The 22,124-nt window shown below is 38.6% G+C and overlaps 1 protein-coding gene across 11 annotated transcripts in view; it reads right to left on the reverse strand.

Moving 5' to 3' along the window:
• mgmt (O-6-methylguanine-DNA methyltransferase) overlaps window positions 1-22,124 on the reverse strand; it is a 356,274-nt gene that overhangs the window by 286,553 nt on the left and 47,597 nt on the right. For 6 of the 11 annotated variants that reach the window (XM_048609132.1, XM_048609137.1, XM_048609133.1 and 3 more), the window contains one exon: window positions 10,346-10,390. The exons of 4 other annotated variants lie outside the window; for them this stretch is intronic. In XM_048609132.1, the coding sequence (XP_048465089.1) occupies window positions 10,346-10,390 (45 nt within the window). Of the gene's footprint in view, window positions 1-9,868; window positions 9,964-10,345; window positions 10,391-22,124 lie in introns of those variants that run through there. One more of the 11 variants, XM_048609138.1, reaches the window with a different exon arrangement.

Genomic DNA, 22,124 nt, shown 5'->3' on the forward strand with positions numbered 1-22,124 from the left:
CAATCATGCCTTCAGTCCCTTCATCCAATTCAATTGTATAATTCATTAAAAAATTGAAGCTCCAACATTCTTCCCTGTGACATGTCAAACATTACAACTTGCCAACCAAAAAAAACTGCCCATTTAAGACTATTGTTATGTTAGCTACTAATCTTCAATCTATGCATATATGTTATTCCCTATAAACGTGAGCTTTTATTATTCCACAAGAGCCTTTAATATGGCCTAATTAAAAGTCTTCTGGAAATCCAAGTACCATACATCAATCTGGTACCTTGCATTGACAGCACATGCAACTTCTTCAAATAACTCCAATTAACTATTGAACGTAATTTTGCTTTCACAAAACCATGTTTACTCTGCCTGATTACCTTGAACTTTCCTAAGTACCTTGCTATCAACTTGAAGGAGAAGGGAATTCTATTCTAAAACTTTACTGCTAGGTTTCAAGTTGTAGGAAGCAATGGCCTTGATTTTAGTTCTCAACAGCAAGATGTTACTTCATGAGTAACTACAAGTACAGTTTCCACAAGCTTGTTAGTGGGGATATCTACCAACCTGGTGTCAGTTTCAATTCTGTGCCTTTTACAGATAATTTCAGCATCTGACTAGAGCAAGCAATAGGATGGGTCTACAATTTCAGACTGAAGTCTCCACACTGACCAACAGAGTAAAGCAGAGTTTAAACAAATATAAAATTAAATTATATTTTTAACAATTACAGGAAATGAAATAAATATGGGAAAGAAAGAGATTTATGGGATTTAAAAAACAATATAGACTCTTAAAAATCTGCAGTTATTATTTCCACACTTTCAGTCATAATATTTTTCAACATTCAAGAAGTTGAGCAAGTGATTGTGCTGTTAAAAAGCTCTCCTAAATGTACCATCCATGTTCAGCCAGCATTAAAGGTGGAACTAATGGGCAATTATCGCAAGTTCTGGTCATTACGTGAGTTTAAATCTGGGTCTGTTGACAAGACCTGCAATAGCACATCATCTGAAGGAGGTCATTCAAACAGCAAGGTCTGGATTTCCACTTCAACTGTGCATATGCAGATGCCAGGCATTGCTGTCAGATCTACCTTGTAATAGGAGAGTGCACCAACAGCAATAATGTTCTTGTTACATATATTTTCATTTTATGCAATTGAAATCTTTGTATCATCTGTATGGAACTTTGTTATTACTAATGTAGACGGCAACACCAAAAATTTGGCTTTTGTACATTCAACGTTTTTCAGTGGAGATAAGTAGGCTACTAAAAATTCTCCTTACTCCTTTTACAAACCTTGCAAAACATAATAAGACGTTCCTAATTGCTCTTCATAATTTAAGCTTTGAATTGCTGCCATTGTTTAATCAACTTTATACAAAATAAAGTTTCAGAATAACAGAAACTTGCAGCATACAGCATCAGTCAGCCAATCTTCCTTGCAAAAGGGAAGGTTGCCATAGTCCAAGTAGACCAGAGGACTTCTCGGTTATGAGAGAGAGAGAGAGACAACTCTGGTGTGGTTTAACCTGAGGGCCACCATACCTCAGGTGAAGGGAGAGGCTGAGAAAGAAACTCTTTCATGGTAATCTCAGCCAGTGTGGGAACTGAACCTGTGCTGTTTGTGTTGGGAAACACCTTATTTTGGATTGAGCCTCACTGTAGTAGTTCCCTCCTTAGAAAAGACAGTATTCCCAATCTGAAGAAGGGTCTAGGCCCGAAACGTCAGCCTTCCTGCTCCTCTGATGCTGCTTGGCCTGCTGTGTTCATCCAGCTCTACACCTTGTTATCTCTGTATTCCCAATAACCTGTTCTTTTTGGTGGAAAAGACCCATGTTCTACCGAAGAACTATGTGCCATTAATATGGAAAATAACAGATAGCTATCACAGTTTCTACACTCAAAGTGATAACACAATCTGATGGAACACAAATGGAGTGACTTCTAAGCAATTTGTGGTGTACTGCATATTTTTAAAAAAATGAAGTTCAAAGCTGGCTTGCCTTGAATGCCTGCAGTTTAAGCATGGTGGCAAGATTTCCATACCATGGCTCCGGTTTTTGTACATCCGTCATGACGCTCTAGTCACAGCGCAGTACAGAGTCTTGGTAATTCCCTGTGATAGCATGAAAAACCTTACTTGCAAATATTTAGAGCTTTGTTCATGTGACTGTCTCTCCAGATTGTGGCAAAGCTAAAGAAACACTCAATGACCACCTCATAGGTTACATTGTAGAATCTGCAGTCATTTCCAGCTGGTTGATTTACAATGGAGCATGTTTCAAGAGATTCCAATAGAAGTGCAGATTTTTACTCAGCAGCATGCTTAATGGATAAAAACAAAAATCAGGCAGAGATTAGCAATTCCAATTCAAGATACTTCTAAGTTTCTAATCATTAAGTTAACAACTCCATTGATTAAATAGTGTGGAAAAATCCTTTTTGAAAAAACTATTGGAACAAACTGGCATTTTAATCCTGGAATTCAATTCATCTGGAAAATAATCCCCATGCTAATATTTTCTTTCCTACTTTGAACCCTGTCTTCAAAGTCCCTCTCTTTAAACTTCAGCCCTGAATTCCACTGACTCAATGTCATTTCTGACCTCTCTGCTCACTCCCCTGTTTTCGATTCAACTATAACTCAGGGCATGGCCAGAATTGACAGAATTTTCTGTCCCAAACAGCAACACAGATATAGCGTTACATTCATTTTCAGCACTAAAGGTCGAGGAAATTGGTTTTACACATATTTTGTGCTAATTCCACCATTCCTCAGCCCAAACCTGCTGTCACTCATTTACACGGGAGTGATATACCGTTAAAAAACAGCTTATATCAATTTCCAGCATTCATACTAGCTTTCTACAGGTGCAGCGCCAAAAACATTATGTACTGCAGGAACCAACATCCTGATTTATGCTTTTTTATAGCAATATAAAAATTAATAGCTATTTAATGAAACAGGATGTGCACCATATTTTCTATTTCTTTAAATGCACTATGTCAGACAGTGTTACACTAAAAATTAAAAGCTTGTGTGGTTATATCTTTTCAAACATGCTGTGCCTCATATACATGAAATGAAAAGTTGATGGTTTCCAACTTTACTCTTTTTGAAAGTGAAAGATAAAAATATGGTTCAGGCTCTGAATTTTTCTCAGGCTGTCACTATTACACAAAATTCTTTTATTTTCCAATGTTTTTTTCTTTCCTACATCACACTAATGAATTTTTGTAGATTCTGAACGCTTTCCAACTCTCACTATGCCAGGAAATTCTCAGCTCAGATATTAAAGGTATTGTTTCTCACATCCATTGTTCCTAAGCCCCTGTCTCTGATGTTAGAAGATTCCCTGTTCCATTTCATCCAGCTTCAAAGCCTACAACTTGCTTAGAGACATATGTCTAAACAACATAATGTGGAGGTGCCGGTGTTGGACTGGGGTGGACAAGGTCAAAAGTCACAAGACACCAGGTTGAAGTCCAACAGGTATATTTGAAATCATAAGCTTTTGGAGTGCTGCCCCTTGGTCAGGTGATGAAGGGGTAGTGCTATGAAAACTTGTGATTTCAAATAAAACTGTTGTACTATGGCCTGGTGTCATGTGACTTTTGACCTCATCTAAACAACAAACTGAGGACAACTAAAGTAAAGTTCAGCAAATGAATAGTCAGTCCTCACGTAAAATTGTGGTTGCAAACTGAAAATCACTACTTTAAGTGAAAAAACTTTAAACAGATCACTGCTTTCCTATGAAAACAAATGCAGTAGTTATATTTAGGTTCTGTAGGACCTCTGTTAACAGAATAAAATCTTTGACACATAACATTGTTAAATTTCCATACTGGCATATGAAGAAGCCTCCAAAATCTAATTGGTTAAAAATATATGGTTCTAAAAATAATTTCCCCTACTTACCTCTTGCATGCTATTTATCCTTCTCACCACACATCCTACTCTCTGACTATCCTGGATGTTGAGGGTCCTTTCTCACACTACTTCTCCAGCTTTTAACTTCTCCACCTCTCTAATCACCTTATCGGTGCCAATCCTCCAACTTGTCAGAGAGTAGGATGTGTGGTGAGAAGGATAAATAGCATGCAAGTAGAAAATTATTTTTTGAACCATATATTTTTAACCAATTAGATTTTGGAGGCTTCTTCATATGCCAGTGTGGAAATTTAACAATGTTATGTGCAAAGATTTTATTCTGTTAACAGAGGTCCTACAGAACCTAAATATAACTACTGCATTTGTTTTCATTAAAAACCAGTGGCCTACAGTCTTCCCAAGACTGACCCACTCACTAATTCTTCCGCACACTGAACCTGCCACACATTGCTGCCCTCTCCTGAACTCTCGTTGTGAGAGGGGAACAGCAACAGCACTTGAATGCTGGGAATGTGACTGCAATGACGACATAGATTTTTACATCCCCAGCTTGGTAGTTCTGTATTTTTAGGATTTATGCTTTCACATCCTGGAACAGTGGCTTCAAACTAGATCTGGATGTTCATTCAAAGGGAATTCAGGTTCTGAAGCCTGAACTCTGCAATTTGAGGGTCAGCTGCAGGAAGGTGAGTTAGGAGGTGGCACAGGCTGCTCCAAAAAGGTAGTGGTTGGGTCATGCAGCTCAACAGTGCACTGGCAGAATACAAATTTAAAACCAAATCTCACAACTCTACAGTACCCCATTAACTGAACAACATTGAAATAAAATGCAAAATGGGGCAATGTTGAATGGTTATTATCATACAAGAACAGTGTAAACCAAATCATGAAATGTATCAACATCCGCGGAATCTGCAACCATAACCCTAGTCCCAACAGGGGCTGTCTACACCATATTTATGACTGGTAACCACTAACATTAAAGCCTAGAAATCCTGTACAAAATAACTGTCAACATCCTGTTCTATATCAATAATTTATCTAAAATGATAGCAGATATCAAGGTCATTCATCAATAATTAACATATTATCACACAGAAATAGTAACGCACAGTGGTCAACTCTGATTACTGCAGCAACCAGTTCAGTTGAAACGTAGTGGTAAGTTGAAATGAAACAGCAACATTTTCAGGATGTACTGAATAATGTTCTCAGATAGAAACACAAGTTTTCCTTGTTTTTGATCATTCATTTCAGAAAACACTTATCTATGGCAGAAAATCCATTAACCAGATCAGATTACAATGACTTGAAGTTTAAAAGATTAATTTCAGCTAAATCTGTTCTATGAAAAATCAATTATTAAGAAAAAAAAACCTTTGAATTCTATTTTTTTTTTGGTTTTCTAAAACGGACACTGAAAACAGACTGAAAACATTATCTCTGTCCAATCAGTTTAAAAACATTCCCCATAGTCTTGTTGACTATTACAACATAAATTTAGAAAAACATTTTAAAACCAAATTACATTTCTGGCCCAATATCTTCTATTCCATGTCCAAGTGCACCAAGGGTGATGACATGTACAAGAATTTACATTTCCTGATGATGATTCAGTACTAAAATATTAATATGGATAAAAACATTAGGTAGTTTCACTATTTTTTGTGTATATGTGTCAAAAATCATAAGCTACTTTATAAGAGTAGCTGATGCCGTTTGACATTTAGATATCAATGCTAAGGCCTTCAATAAAAAAGCAGAAGAAACAAAACTTTAAAGGGAATTCATGACTTGCATAAAATTCTGTATAAAAACAACTTCATCCAAAATTGTCAGTTGCCCTCTTAAATAACAACTGGTTGTGAGGCTGTCTTTTGTGAACCATACCTAAATAATCATTTCAGTTGGAGATCATCCAGTGTTTAGTATGTATAATATTCCAATTAATATTATTATATTTTGAATGACTCGTTTACTTAAAAGATGCTGAAACCGCAATGATACACAAAGTAGACATTGAAATAAGAAATCATGCCGTATGGTACTAATTAATGACTTCATTGGAAATTTCTGTGCTATTTCAACCATACCACTAATTTAATCCACGGCTTAAGATCCACTAGTAAGAAAACATAATATGTTTTGGACACTGAAAATTCTTATTTCAATGTCTACTTTGTGTATCACTGCGGTTTCAGCATCTTTTAAGTAAGCGAGTCATTCAAAATATAATAATATTAATTGGAATATTATACATACTAAACACTGGATGATCTCCAACTGAAATGATTATTTAAGTATGGTTCACAAAAGACAGCCTCACAACCAGGCACACTATCCATAAGAAATCCTTTTCTTAGTAATTATAAAGTATTTTGGCAGATGAAGGTGAAATCCAAGAAGAGAATAATTTGGAAAAAACCTGATTTAAATGCATGATTTGTGACATTCAAAAAATGAAAAGGACAGCATTCATTCGCATCCAGTGCCCACGCAGCTTGGAATGTAGCTGTAAAAGGAGGGATCAGTGGTTAGGATCTTCACAGAATCAGCCTCAGTGTTAAGTGGTGCAATGACAATAGTTTAACTGTTTAATGACAGGATATGTTCCAGATGTACATCAGTGAAGGTAGTTACATTGTCACATTGACCAGACCTATTCTACACCATCTGGTGAGATTTCATAAATGTGTATTTATGGATCAGGTTATTCTTAGGTGGCTGTACCAGTCTGCTTGGCATTCCTTATTGAAATAAAGGATGCAACTGAAGTCCATAAATGTGCACTTTTCTCTTTCAAGTGGATGATTGAATAAAAGATTTTGTTTCGTGATGCTGGTATTGTAGAGCGACATATGCTCCCTTTTAACTAGGAAAATCTCTTTTGTTTTCCATTGACACCTATTGACTGCCTTCAGATTGTAAAATGCAGCGAATTTTCATCATGCTCAGTATCCTCATTAGCTGAGGGGGTGGGGTGGGGGGAGATCCTCTGTGCATGTGAGTGTTCCAAACATTTCTGAAACAAATAAGATTTCAACTACTAACTTTGGTGGAACTAATTCAGAAGCTGGATGGAACTACAGTATGGTTTAAATGAGAATTCTAAAGAGGTGTAATTATAGTAGTTATGTGATGTAGCATTTTATCTTGCTAAGTTGCAGCACAGGGATCTATGACAGGACACAATTTTTCAGTAACTTTGAAACGTGCACGTTCATCTTTACAATAACAAACCTGAACATTCAGGATCAGTGGAATAGTCATTCCTTGACCAGACTAAAAGTATACGTTTATTCCATTTTCTGGTTGCGAATACCTTCTCTTTATTGTTGTTTTGTTTTTAAAAACGTTCACCTTTATAGAGCTCTCTCACTCAATCCTTCCATTTTTTTCTCATTGCACTTATCTTGTGAACTACGGTGAACCAAGCTTTACAACATTCCAAAGACATGAGGAGAAATATCCATCTGTCGAAGACAGCTTTTTGCTTTTCAACTGGTGTCACAAGTGAGATGTTCTTACTTAGATTTGTCTAATATTCTGGACTATAGGATCTTTCAGTTCATCGATAATGCGGAAAATATCAAAACTCTCTTAAAGATCCAAGGCAGCATAGTTTCAGCTTTCTATTTCTGATGAAGGGTCACAGAGCTGAAATGTTGACTCTGCTTTCTATCCACAGATGACGCCAGACTTGGTCAGTTTCTCTAGCAATTTCTGTTTATGTTTCAGTTTTTCATTGGTTGGGTTACCTTCTGCCTGCTAATATTACCAGTGCAAAAAAGATGCAAAATCTGGTGTTTCCTCAGTACATCATTAATAACACCATTGATTTATCACCAAAATGTCTGCATCTCCCACAAAGTGCATAATGTAGTGCATTTGCATTAGCAACAAAGGCACATCCATATTAACGTACATGTAATACTACTTAAAGGGAAACAAAATGGACTTTTATTTGCAGCACAACAAGCAAGAAACCACTTTTACTCTGACCACTGACCATCACAATACTGTGGAACTGGGAAGCCACATACAAGTTTAAGCACGGGCAGAGTACTACTCACGAGCCTCAGATTAATAGTGAAAACTGTTGATGGGCAGCCAGATTTTGTTTACTTAGAAGATGGCCTTTTTTTTGGCAAGCGTCTCACTTGCCACACATACACTTAATACATTTTGTTAGTGCTGGACCACATGTACTCATTGCCACATCAGTTAAAGCACCCTGTTGGAGGCAAACTCATACCATTCTTAACATTGTACCCATCTACAAAATGTTTCTGATAGAAAGTCACGAAACTGTTGGAAAATCAATCAGATAACAGCTTTAGACATCAGCAAATTCAGACAAGGATATCGTTTCTCAACTTCTAGCAGCATGTGTTTCTGATAGTACAGACTGCCATACAGATCGGTCGATAGGACATCAACAATCAATAAAATAGGGCTAATTTCCTTTGCCTGGAATGTAAGTTCTTCCAAAACAAAGGAAATGCATCAGATTGCCTTATTTTGGCAAAATAAAATGAAAAGGTTGGCATGTACTTTTGAATGGAAATACAAAACCACTGAAGTGCATTACAGAAAATTTGGGAGAACATTCTATTTCTGACAGTCAATACACAAGTAACAATTTCTCAGAACAGAAGCTGTAAAGTCTGTGTTGTTAGCAAAGATAAATTTAAATCTGTACCAACAAGCTCAGGCCACATAACTTAAAGTTATAAAGTCGAATGGTTTTAAGATAGATTTGTGGATAACAGAAAGCTAATTAAGTGCTGGGCATCCAGCAGTATCCTTGCTGAATTATGACTGTTCAACCACATATGTAGCTCTATTTTACAGATCAAGAAATAGATGATCCTAAGATAAAGCTCTAAAAACATCGCTTATCATTGCAAAATCGGGGCTTCACAGTACTAACACATCTGGTCTTTCTAAGCATTATTAGAAAGATCCTGAATGTTCTCAAGCTGAGAATTAATGGCAGGATTATCAGATTCCATCTCATATCAAACAGGAAGCAACCTCAAGAGTCTACTGACCAGTTTGTAGGAAAATGTCACAGCAAGGGCCATGCGTGTGACCTTCCCAAAGCCGAACTGTTTGAGAGGCTAACTGAGTCAGTTATTATTTCTATACCAATTAAGGCCTTAGGAACCATATTTGGGCATGTAAAAGGGCCATACCGTTGGCACATTACTTGAGGATGAATACAAGTATAAACCAAACAAGTGGCACTCTAACAACAATCATAAGCTTTTGGTGCAGCCAGCAATATTGCTACAGTCAGCAAAGTGGACCAAACCATCAAAATCTGAAATAGATGCAGATTCCAGAACAAAACAGAGTTATGAATTACAGTCAGTTCTGATATAACGCAATAGTTCCATTCTCATGCGATCTCATGTTATAAGAAAATCACGCTATAGCCGCACCATTTAAACTAACGGGGCCAGAATCACGTTATAACCAATGCAGGTAAGGAAAGTTTGCGTTCTACATACAGTGGTCTAAATTCTTCAATCACATTAATGCCAACTCGCATTGGAGAAACACGCCTTATAGCAGAACTGACTATAGATGGCCTGATACCAAAATACTGACAGCAAGCAAAGCATCAAGAATGTGCATGAAAGCAAACACAATAATCAGGTTCAGATAAGCAAAAGGTAAATTTCAGAAATGATCAAGCTTTGCTTATTGCTAACCTCACACACCATGTTAACAGTATAAGGCAATCAAAAATTTTGCAACCACAGATATCAAATGTCCTGGAAGGGTAGGCCAACACACACTAAAAGCTAAATCAACACAGGAGTTAGAACCTACACATTACCACTATGCATCCTGAAAGAGATGTACCTCAGCAAATGGCACTCCACAGTAAAGCCTGCCTCACAGTGTTTATCTGATTACCAATGTGCATTGGCAGAATTATACTGCAGTGCTAATATACAAGCTTACCTTGGCTTCTAGAAACCCTCTACCTGAACGATATAAATGGTCCATCAGTGGCAGGACTATTAATATTCACAAATCTTGGTGTAATCATAGTTCATGAGATTCATACCATACTCTCTGTGAAGAAACAGATCAGGCAAGACACAATCAGATCAGCCAACCATCTCTAAGGATTTGACTTTGAAGTCAGGTAGAAGCCAGGTGCTAGAATGAGTATGTACGTCTGACACTCTGAGCAATTCATCCAACCCACACAGGGACTAGTTGGACCGAAGGGTCTGTTTCCATGCTGTATGACTCTATCAAGCTATTTCTCTTCATTGACACTGATGCTCTAGACTATGGAGGTTGGAGACATTACCAAGGCTGATCTGTTACACTGGGTAGAGCTGAATAATATAATATTTGAACACAATATTTAGTTATAATAAACGCCTGTTCAATTCTTCCATACCACAATATCTATGCCCAGGTACTTACGTAATGGGAGATAACATAAGCATTGCCGGCATCAGGTAAAACGCCCTGTGGAAGGAAAACCACACTGTGACTTTATAGCGCACCCTGTTTTAACTTCACTTTCTGGACAGTAGAATGCAGTATTCATAGGATTGAATTATAAAACCCACTTATGGAGTCAGTCCAAAGCAACATCAAAAATTCAGCCTCAAATTGGACCATTAAGAAATTATTTCAAATTTCTATAGATTCTATTGTGAACATAATGGCAAGACTTTAGACATCACAATCCTGAAATTTTTTATTCTTAAACAAAGATTATTTTAATATCCTTGGAGTACAAATTTCTGAAAGTAATCTCAGAATGATAAGACTGAGATCAAATGCCGTGAACTTTAAAGATAACTCATTGTGGTATTTGCTGTTACTAATGTGCTATTATACTGTGTTTACAAATGAGAAGCACAAAAATAATTTCACTACGAAAGTTCACTCTTTCAGATATTCTGACTTTCAGAACTCTATTTTTGAGACACATTGGCAATAGCTGTGTTCTACTGACCTTAGTACAACAGCATCTTATGTCCTCATAATAGTGCATGTTCAATGTAAGGATACACTGATTGAGGGTCACTTTATTCAGTTGATCTGAGCACAATATGCGTCAGGTTTTGGACAGCATTTTTCTCAATAGTGAAATTTTGAGTAACTGAACTGTGCTCTTAAACCTCTATCATTCTGGTCAAAATTACAAGAAAGACAAATCACAAAAGTCAGTTTCATAATGTTGGTAGGTTTTGCCACTACAGGTGTCAGTTCATTAGAAAAAGAGCACTTACACTTTTCCGCCCAATTCCCCTATAACCCATATCTCATGGCATCTTGTTGAATATGCTAGTGTACATGTACATGAGCCAGAGTATGCAAGACAGGCAGGTCATGATATTGATTAGCTTCCGAGTCTGTTTTAGGGCTTAGTCTGCTCCTTTTGACCTTTCTGCTTTAGTTTGCAGCATCTCTTAAACACTTGTGAGCTGAAGAGCCTGTTCCTGTGCTTCTACGCCCAGGTGAACATGAATTCGACAGTTTGAAGGACACAACCTCAACACCACCTTACCAACATCAACACAGATCATCACCCACATTACAGATGAATGTCTTTTTCTTTCCCTACTGATTCTTGCTGAGCTTGTGGAAATACGAAGGGCTTAAAAAGTCATACACATTAATCTTTTGGATGCAAGGATTGTGACAAGTAACCGGTCTAAACTGGTTCTGTTGAAACTGGACAGCAGTCAGGTTTGGTGTTCATACTTCATTGATCTGAATATAGCAATGGTCCAAAGAGGTTTACTTCTATGGTTTCCCTCTCGCTGCCACCAACCAATGCAAATCAGTAAGGAGGAAAACTGCATGGTGTTGAGATAAAGTGGTTTTACCAGCACTTCTCTTAAAGGCCAGCTGTCCCTTGTCAAGGGAAGCTAGCAGAATAATATCCCTGCAATTTAAAAGATGGAAAATAGAACACCAGATCAGAACAAAGTGGTATTCCTGAGGGGTGGATACATTGCAGGTGGCATTACTCTTTGGAAGTGGGTGGGCGAGAGAAGAGAAGAGGCCGTGAGGCCCACCATCAGAATGGAGTGTGAGCAAGTGGCCAGTGAGGTTAACGCCCAACATTTGGATGTGAGGATGCAGTTCTGAGGTCTAGTGACATCAGTTTCAAGGCCAGGGAATGCCCCTTCACATGACATCTCTCACCACCTTACCACTCTTTCTGCTTGGTAAACCACATGCGCATCACTCACCCAACAGCACTCCAAGGTATCAATGACCAATCTACACCTTTTTTAGGGAGCACACAGGTGGGGGATTATGAATGCACTATTTTAAGTGGGCCAATTGCACAGGGACCTTTTGGTTTGCTGCTCAGTCATACACCTAAGAGGAAAACCTCAACATTTACTTCTAACATCTAGAAATTATTATCTCAACCTGACATTTACCAATGCTGTCACTCTCACAGTCACCCTTTGCTGCTTCCACATTGACTATCAGATCATGGACACAGGAGGCATATTACTATTTGACATTCACCACCATTTAGCTCTCAATTCTGTAGGACATAGTGGCACACAACAGAGCGGGAGAACTGACAGAGTGCAGGGTTCCTACATCTTCTGGGCCCATGGAGAAGCCAGTTCTCAGCACCTTGGAACCAGCTATGATAGTACCTCTGGAATCTGGCATCACTGCGGACATTGAGCATGACATTGTGCTCCCATTTTATGCCTGTTTTAAACTCCCACTTCATTGTCATCTCACTAACGAATTGCAAGTTGATATTGTGACCAGGAATCTGTAGCTTCCCATCCCAACACCCTTTCCGAGTTCCAGCTTTCAGACACACAAAACTGATTCATGCTCAGCCACAGTATTCCAAGCAGGCAGTGAGAGAACAAAAAGACGAGCGTGCATGAAGAAATCCAGTCATTTGATCTGACACTTGCAGCTATCAGCACAAATAGTGGCATTGCACATACCCTGAAGACTTGTATCAAGTTGAGGTCATCTCAGTGGAGACTCAGTCAACTGGACACAGATGGGTTTCTGCCAGTGCAGAGAGAGACAAAAAAAAAAGGTTCATTGTCAGGTAACCAGAGAATAAGATTGCAAAAGGGTTCTGCTGCAGAGGAAATTTTTAATCTTTATCAGGTTGGACAAGTTTCTAGCCCTGCCACGGGATCCAAATGGTACTTATCAAAGTCACAAATGACATCCCACATAACTTTGAGAAAAATAAATGTTTCCTCATCCTCCTGTCAAATCGTCTGCAGCCTTTGACACTGTTGACTACACAATCTCCCATCCCCCACCAAAACCCCTCTGCTGTCATCCATATGGATGGGACTGCCCTCAGCTGATTCTATTAACTGTCAAACCACAACCAGAGCATCTCTCACAATGGCCACTCTTCTTGCTCTCAACACTGTTACTTATGGTGTCCTTAAAGATCTATTCTTGGGGCCCATCCCATTTCTCTTTAAAATTCAACAAATTGGTGATACAGTTTTAGTTTCCACATGTAGACCAATGACACCTAATTTTAACTCACTCCCACTTCTCCCAACTCCTCCACTGTTGCTACTTTAACAAACTGTTTGCCCAACGTTCAGTAATGGATGAGCAGAAACATTCTCCATTGAAATTCTAGGAAGAATAAAGGCATCCTTTACAGTACCCATTCCAAATGCTGCTTCCAACTGAAATTAAGCCAGTCAGTTCACAATCTTGGTGTCAACAGACTAATATCACCTGTTTCCACCACAGTGACATCACCAGAATTAATGCCCATCTGAGCTCAGGATTTTGCAACAGTACAGTATCTGTAGTCTCACAGATTGCTGAATTAATGAGGCACCGCCCTGGGAGAGTATTTGTGGCTCTATGGTATCAAGGTCATTCAGGATTTTATTACATCTAGGCTCAATTATTCCAATACACCCCTAGCTGGTCTCCCACATTCTACCCATCGTAAATTTTAGTCATCCAAATCTGACGCCCATACATTAATTCACAACAAGTTCCAATCCCCTATCATCCTGGTTCTCATTGTCCTGCATTGACTCCCACTCATGATACATGTTGATTTTTCAAATCCCATCATCTTACTCCTCAGTTCCAATGTGATCTCCTCCAGTCCCATAAGATAAAAGATTGTGGATTTGGGCTAATTCTTGAGCACAGATAGAGGATTCGTTAAGTAACAGCAGCACAGTGGTTCAGTGGTTAGCACTGCTGCCTCACAGCGCCAGGCACACGGGTGACTGTGTGGAGTTTGCACGTTCTCCCCGTATCTGCGTGGGTTCCTGCTGGGTGCTCTGGTTTCCTGCCACAGTCCAAAGAGGTGCCGATTAGGCTGACTGGCCATGCTAAATTGTCCATAGTGTCCAGAGGTGTGTAAGTTAGGCGGATTAGCCATAGGAAATGTAGGGTTACAGGGAAAGGGTAAGAAGATAGGTCTGGGTGGGATGTTGTTTGGAGGGATGGTGCGGACTTGTTGGGCCAAATGGCACGTTCCCATACCGCAGGTATGCTAAAGGAGAAAAAAAAACCTATAGAACAGGAAGTAGAGGCCAAGCGTTTCCAGTTCCTGCATCATCAGAGGCTGCATGCTTTGATAGATCACCTTACCCTCCTCCTTCACTTTCCTTTCCCATATTCCCATTCATTGTAGTCTGTTGCATGGAGAAATGGAGACACAATGGCAATGTCACCTGGCTATGGTAATCACCTGACTAGTAATCCAGACTAATGCTCTGGAAGCATGGATTCAAATCCCAGCTAAGCAGCTAAGTGAAGTTTAGACTCAATTAATTAATGAGGAATATAAAACTTCTCAGTTTCATGGTCAACATTACAATCATCAATTGTTGGAAAAACCTGACTCACTAATGTCCTTTATGCAAGGAAATCTGCCTCCTTTCCCAGTTTGATGTACATGTGACTGCAGATTCACAGCGATGCGGTTGACTCACGGCTGCCATCTGAAATGGCTGAGCAAGCCACTCAGTTTATCAATAAGTCCAATGCTTGCCAAAGATGCTCGCATCCCATGAAATAGTAAACCATTCACAACCTGACCATCATAAGGGCAGTGGTCTGTTACGAGCTCAAGAACAGGAGAAGGAAGATAATGAGAAAGGGAGGAAGTAACAATGCTCAATGTTCCAGACAGGTTGTCATCTGACTCTGATTCCCCCTGAAAAGAACATCAGATCTATTTTCCTCAAACGTTCCACACCTTTGTGATGGCAACCCTGAAATAAAAGCCACCACAAAACAGCCTTGTATACCAACTCACCAAATATGCTGTAACATACTTAACTAATCACATTTTGCACTCTGTTAGTACAGCTCTTTCCTGGTCTTGCATTCTTTCATGGTACCACCCAGTGACTGCAGGTGGAGAACAGCTAATTTTCAATGGGGGAGAATCCAGATCACTTTACTGGATGCCCTGAAGCAGCTCGAGATTTTGAAGACTTAGCTTTGGACTGCACCACTTTTGTCATGGGTATCTGTAGTCTGAGTTGTCTCACTGACAGGCTATAAAGTAGATATTGTTACAGAAAGATCAGAGTAAAAAATACCACCACCCTGCGAGAAAACAGTTGATGCCATGGAGCCATAAATACTATCCCAGGGTGGTGCCACATCAATTCAACAATCCATGAGACCAAAGATTGCTGTACTGCTTTAATTTTTTTTCTATTCATTTGTGGGATGTGGACATCGCTGGCTGGCCAGCATTTCTTGCCCATCCCTAGTTGGCCTCGAGAAGGTGGTGGTGACCTGCCTCCTTGAACCGCTGCAGTCCTCCTGCTGTGGGTTGACCCACAATGCCATGAGAGAGGGAATTCCAGGATTTGGATCCAAAACTCTGAAGAACTTAATCATTGACATCCACACCATGATAAAAGCAATTGGAACCACATGGCAGCGAGCTGGGCTTGCAATGAACCAAGCCGAGACTTCGTGACCTCAGTCTCAACTTCCAATAAAGCTCTGACACTCCATATCTTCTATATGTGCTGCAGTGAAATCTGGCAAATCAGTCATTAGAATCGTATCATGAATAGACCAGAAAGTGTTGTCATGGAGTTGGCCACCATTTTCATGCAGGAAAGGAGAAGCTGCAAACTCAAATGAAGAAACTCTGAGTGTTTCAGCCAGACTCCTGCTTGCTCCTTGACAGAGATCATAGGCTCTATGACAAGGCTACCAGAAGCTTCACTGCACATTTCATCAACCTTTTTCTTTCTGCAGTCTCAAAGATGTACAGGTTGGAAGGTAGTTTGACCATACTAAATTGCCCTGTAGTGTCCAAGGATGCGTAGGTTAGGTGGATTAACCATAGGAAATGCTGCGTTACAGGGATAGGGTGGGATGCTGTTTGGAAGGTCAATGTGAACTCAATGGGCAGTATTGTCTGTTTCACACTGTAGGGATTCTATGATTCACTGAAATCCTCATTTGAGCCTTCTCCAGTTGAAACAGTGTGTAATCTCATCCTTGCAAACAAACTGTGTTTTTGCTGTTTTACTCTTGTTTTTTCTTATCTACCTCCTGCATCAAAACTTCCAGTATGGCATAGAATCACTACAATGTAGAAGCAGGCCATTTGGTCCATACAGTCCACATTGCCCCCCCAGAGGGCAACCCACCCAGTTCCACTCCGCTACTCTATCCCTGTAACTTTGCATTTACCGTGGCTAATCCACATACCCTACACATCTCTGGACAATTTAGCATGGCCAATCCAACTATGCTACAAACTTTGGACCAAGGGAGGAAACCAGAACACCCGGAGGAAACCCACAAAGACATGGGGAGAACATGCAAGCTCCACACAGACAGTCAGCCAAGGCTAGAATCGAACCAGGATCCCTGGCATTGTTGTTACACAGCAGTGCTAACCCACTGAGCCACCGTGCCACCCTGTAAACTACGGGGCATACTCTCAATCCTGTTTCTTTGCTGTCTTCCATTCTTGTTCAGGCAATACAATCACTAATGCAGCCAGAATGTAGCTCATCTCCAGGAGATGCATTGCACACCCTTCCACCCCAACTCTGATTTTCAGGGCTGTCCAATTTAGCCCCAGACATTTGTTGAAGTAGAAATGTTCAGATTTTGCTGATTTGCCACATGATAACATTTAAGTAGTGTCAATGACTAAGTACATTCTGTAATTTAATCATGATAGGAATACTCTGAAGGTACCTACTGATGGGGTTATTATTATGACATTCCATATTTCTTTGCACAACTTAAAATATTCACGTAACTACTGCCTTTACAGCGAGTAAATTATAATCTGACATTATTGAAACTGCTCTGTGTTAGTCAGATAAACAACTGAATTAAATATTAGTATTGGGATTATGAGGAGTAGCTTTGAGACTAGCTACTGACAGAAGCAGATTTACTGAAATATATTGAGTGACTTATTAATACAAACTTTATTTCTTTCATGCATTGTCTGGTAAACTTGCCAGAAATCAGAATGTGAAACCATTTTAACTACAGATTCTGCAAAGCTGACATGAGGCACAGCAAATACAAGGTAATGCAATTAGGCATAACACAATAAAAGATATTGCATTCTCAATGCATTATTGTTGGCTATTATCAGAATCTCGACAACTTAATTTCAAAAGCACAATCACCTACAAACCATAACATTGTCTCTCCCTTTTTAAAAAAATTTCAAACACTATTACATTAAAGCAATAACTTGCATCCCTACTATAATGACATCAGCCTCCGTTATTGCTTTGCTACATATCATAAATACTTCTCATCGACAAGTCAGGCTAATTCAGATTAATTTTATTGTTTTTTTCAGCTATATACATATAGTGTGCAATTACCTTTGTCATTTCATTATCACAGCAGAAAATTATCATCGAGTTAATTTGAGAAGTGTAGAAGACACAAGTCTAAAAGAAATTATGGCCAGAACCTCGAAGGAAGCATTATTGATTGTACAGATTAGACAAGCATTTTACCACTGCATTCGATGCCTGACAACCACGCACTTTATATAATATTGGAATTCTATCAGTGCAGCAACTTTCTAATGGAACTGAATACCATCAATCATATTTGTATTGTCCTGTAAATATCAAAACAGCTACATCCATAGGGTGAATAATATGAAACAATATAAAAGCATGAAAAAAATCATGGTGTGAAAACGCATTGTTTACTTTAAATTCACTTGCATTTCTGAATTTTTTTGATCTCTATCTTCACTATATTTTCCAATAATGAACTTAAGTCTGTTTCCGAATTATGTAAACTATCTCTCTCCTTGTGTAATTCTTATTTCTCATCATGAACCAAAGGTGCAAATACTGTGATTGTGCTCAATGGTACTAAATAGTAATTGAATACCTAGTAAAGTAATGAAATGCACTAGTTTGGTGAAACAAAAAATATTTTATTCAAGACTTAGTGTAGTATTGACATACTTAAGCAAATGTAAAAACTAGTGTCACTCACACAAAACATGCTCAGTTTATTTTGACAATATAGCTGCAGAAATTAGTAATTTTGATCCAGGTATCTGAGACACGAGAGTTATTCAATTGAAATACAAGCATTCAAGTCTGATGCAAACTATGTTTGTTTGACAGACTTTTTTTTTTGAGTCCAGCTGACAGATTTTTTCTTAAATCTGTCCAATATCAATTCATTATCAAGTACATATTGTTACAACTCACAGAATAGTATGAATGAAACTGAGCACTGCTACTCCCACAGTCATCACAGATTTTAAGTTTTTAAACAAAATTCATAAACTACCTGATTTTCAGATCCAGGTTGATACAAAGTATAGATCAGGTTCCTGTACTTAACAAGAATCACTATTTATTACAGGTCATTAGATTTGTCCTCAGTCTTCCTTTTTCTAAATGCTTGCATAGGTTTGCAACAAGCACAGGGTGGCTAATTCACTTATGAAAGGTCTCTAGCTTGTCTAATTTAAAGTCAAAACTTGCAGCATCTACTGAAAAAAAAAGAAATAAGTTGGGTATTTTTTCAGGTTTAAAGTAGCTTACTGCAGAGAACAAAGGGCTGAGAGTTTCTTGGATGCTGCAGATCCACTGGTTTATCTTCTGGTCTCAACCAGCTTCTCACTGTCATGCTCAAAGCCCAAGCTGTTCAACTAACTGACAACCAATAACCTTGTTGTTGGTAGGCAGAGGGGTTTTGTCATTGAAAATTGGTGCCCAGTCCACAAACTAATCAGCCTCACTTGTGAAGAACCCCTTGGCTCCAGTTCGTCTGCACATTGCTGAAACCCACAGCTACACAAATAAGATTTACAGAAGGCATCAAATTCCTTACTTTCAAACAATATGGGCAGCTCAGTGGTTAGCACTGCTGCCTCACTGCAGCAGGGACCCAGGTTTAATTCTACTCTCAGGCGACTGTCTGTGTGAAGTTTACATATTCTCCCCGTGTCTGCGTGGATTTCCTCCAGGTGTTCCGGTTTCCTCCCACAGATGTGCGGGTTAAGTGGACTGGCCATGCTAAACTGCCCAGACAGTTCCCTGAACTGTCTAGGGATGTTCAGGCTATGTGGATTAGCCATCATAAATGCAGTGTTACAGGGATAGTTAAGTGGGTCGATCTGGATGGGATTCTCTTAGGAGGGTCAGTGTGGACTCGTTCGGTCATATGGCCTGCTTCCACACTGGAGGGATTCTATGATTCCATATAGCCATCCTTATAAAACCCTGAGTTTCAAGACATTTCTTTCTCATTTCAGTCCACATTTTTAAAAAGAACATTTTAAAAAATGGTTTTTACAACATTTTAAAATCTGTTGGTTTAAAACAGAAGGATCCATCAGAAATCTTTAGAAAGCAACAATCAAGGCCACATCACTCCTGTAGATTTTGAGGAAAAAGAAGGAATAATCATTTAAAAAGATAGGGACAAACTTGGGCCTCTGATGAACTTGCAATATGTTTGTACATACTGAGGAACAACAGTGCTCTTGCTAACTTCACAAAAATATCACCTAGAAAGTTCTCTGCTGTTTTTGAAACATTCATTCTCTTATTCAATGCTAGGATACTGGGTGAAGTACCCAAATTGTAAAAGAGATCCTAACTTTGTAATAATACTCCAGACAGATTGTCTGAAAAATGAGGTGCTTCAATCACGTAAGGAAAAGTTCCTTTAAGAAAGCAAAATCAAAAGAAAGCATAATCAAAAGCAAACATGATAATGAGATAGCAAATCTACCTACTCTATTTGGAGAGACAAATTTAAACTTGCCAGTTAAAACTGCCACAGAAATTGCACATGACAAAACATAAGGACATGAGAGTTCAGAGCAGTAGCAGGCCATTCAACCCCTCAAGTCTGCTTCGACAATTGGTAAAGTCATGGCTGACCTCATTTTGGCCTCTACCCTACCTTTTCAACTATATCTAGGATGGCCTATCTTTCAGCATAGTCCAAATTTACCAAACTGGAAAAATAAAAGTAATAACAGGAACAGAAAGATTAAGGGTTCATCTATAGGTTAGTAAATTAAGCTGATTTCAAATAATAATCTAGGATAATATAATTGCACAAATCAAAAAATACATCAGAATTTCTTTTTATCTGTTTAACCCTTGAAAATACATATAATGATATAGCTTTCTTTGGCATTTTTAACACAATGAATTTGCCACACATGTAGCTACCAGACAATAATGCACACACCATGTCTTCATGCAACTGTTTTCTCACTTCAGTCCAGGATATCCGATTACTGACATCGCATTCACCACCTTTGTGATATAACTTCACACTTACCTGATCTCCTGTACATTTTAGGGTCATCTCGATCTAGTAGGGCAGCTTCCATTATGGAGCTCATGACAACTGGCATGGCACCAATATTGAGTCAAGATCTCTTCTACTGTTAATTCTCTAATATAACTGTACACTCCATTGCCAAATGAACAAATGCCACAATATTAATTCAGGATAAGTGGTTCATTGGTGCCACTAATGAGTTCATACTCCAGGTAAACATATTACAAAAGTAATGTTCCCACAATTTCAATAATGGCTCTCATTAATAGAAAAAGAACAGGTATTACTCCTATTATTCATAGAAATAAGAAATTCAGCTATTTGACCTGGTTACTTTCTTCTATTGAAATCTCTTTATTCTATTCAAACCACATTCTTACAAACTTGAGCAAGATAACTTTACGTATTTAATCACAATTTGCTCTAATATTAGTTTGCATAAGATTTGAATAAGCTACAGGATTTTTGAAATGTACTTTGTTAAGGTTTTAGTTAATTAATACCAATGATAATACCAGTGAAACTAGGTTAAAGGAAATGCAGAAATCTGTCCTAATATTCTTATTATCTAACTACAACAAAAATCAAATACATGGACTCTATTTTCTTGAAGATCTGCGATGGGTTTATTTACAGCTAAATTAACAGATACAGTAAAATAATCTTAAGATACAGCCAGTGCCTAGAAAGCTATAGTGCAGAGAGCTTGCGATTATGCGCTGTATTAACATCTGGGTATTTGGCACATTTGTATGTTGAGCTCTTAAAAGGATATCATTCCAAAGGCAATAATACAGCATCTCCTTTTCTTTCAAAGATAGTTCTTTTATGCTACAAGTAAAAATATATGAGTATTGGTTAATAGCAGAATTGACTATACAGATATTGTGCTTGTAAATTTTACAATCCTGAGTGCTTAATTCCATATGACATTTCGATCGTTTAACAATCTTGGTATGGTATAACTTTCTGGATGTGTGGATCTTGTTCTGCAGACATGTCAGTGTATGCTAGATTATTGTCTTGGATTTCCACCACACCATCATCTTCATATGTTCTTTTGCGTTCACTGTGCACAACTGACTTATGGTCCACTTCCTGTAGCTGACATCTGTTCTTCAGTGTTGTTCCATTAGGTGCTCTTTGCGCATTTTGGAAATCTCTGCAAGTAACCACGTCCCATTGAAATCCTCCTGTTATACACAAGGTAATTCTTTCTTAAGGAGCTCTCTCAATGATGCTGCTATTGGAAAGAAATAGGTATGCATGCAATGAAGTAGTTGAAGAACCCAACACATTTCAGTAGGTAGCAAGGTGTAGAGCTGGATGAACACAGCAGGCCAAGCAGCATCAGAGGAACAGGAAGGCTGACGTTTCGGGCCTAGACCCTTCTTCAGAAAATGAAGAAGGG

Source organism: Rhincodon typus, chromosome 20 (assembly GCF_021869965.1).
Source record: "Rhincodon typus isolate 14 chromosome 20, sRhiTyp1.1, whole genome shotgun sequence".
Classification (NCBI taxonomy): Eukaryota; Metazoa; Chordata; class Chondrichthyes; order Orectolobiformes; family Rhincodontidae; genus Rhincodon; species Rhincodon typus.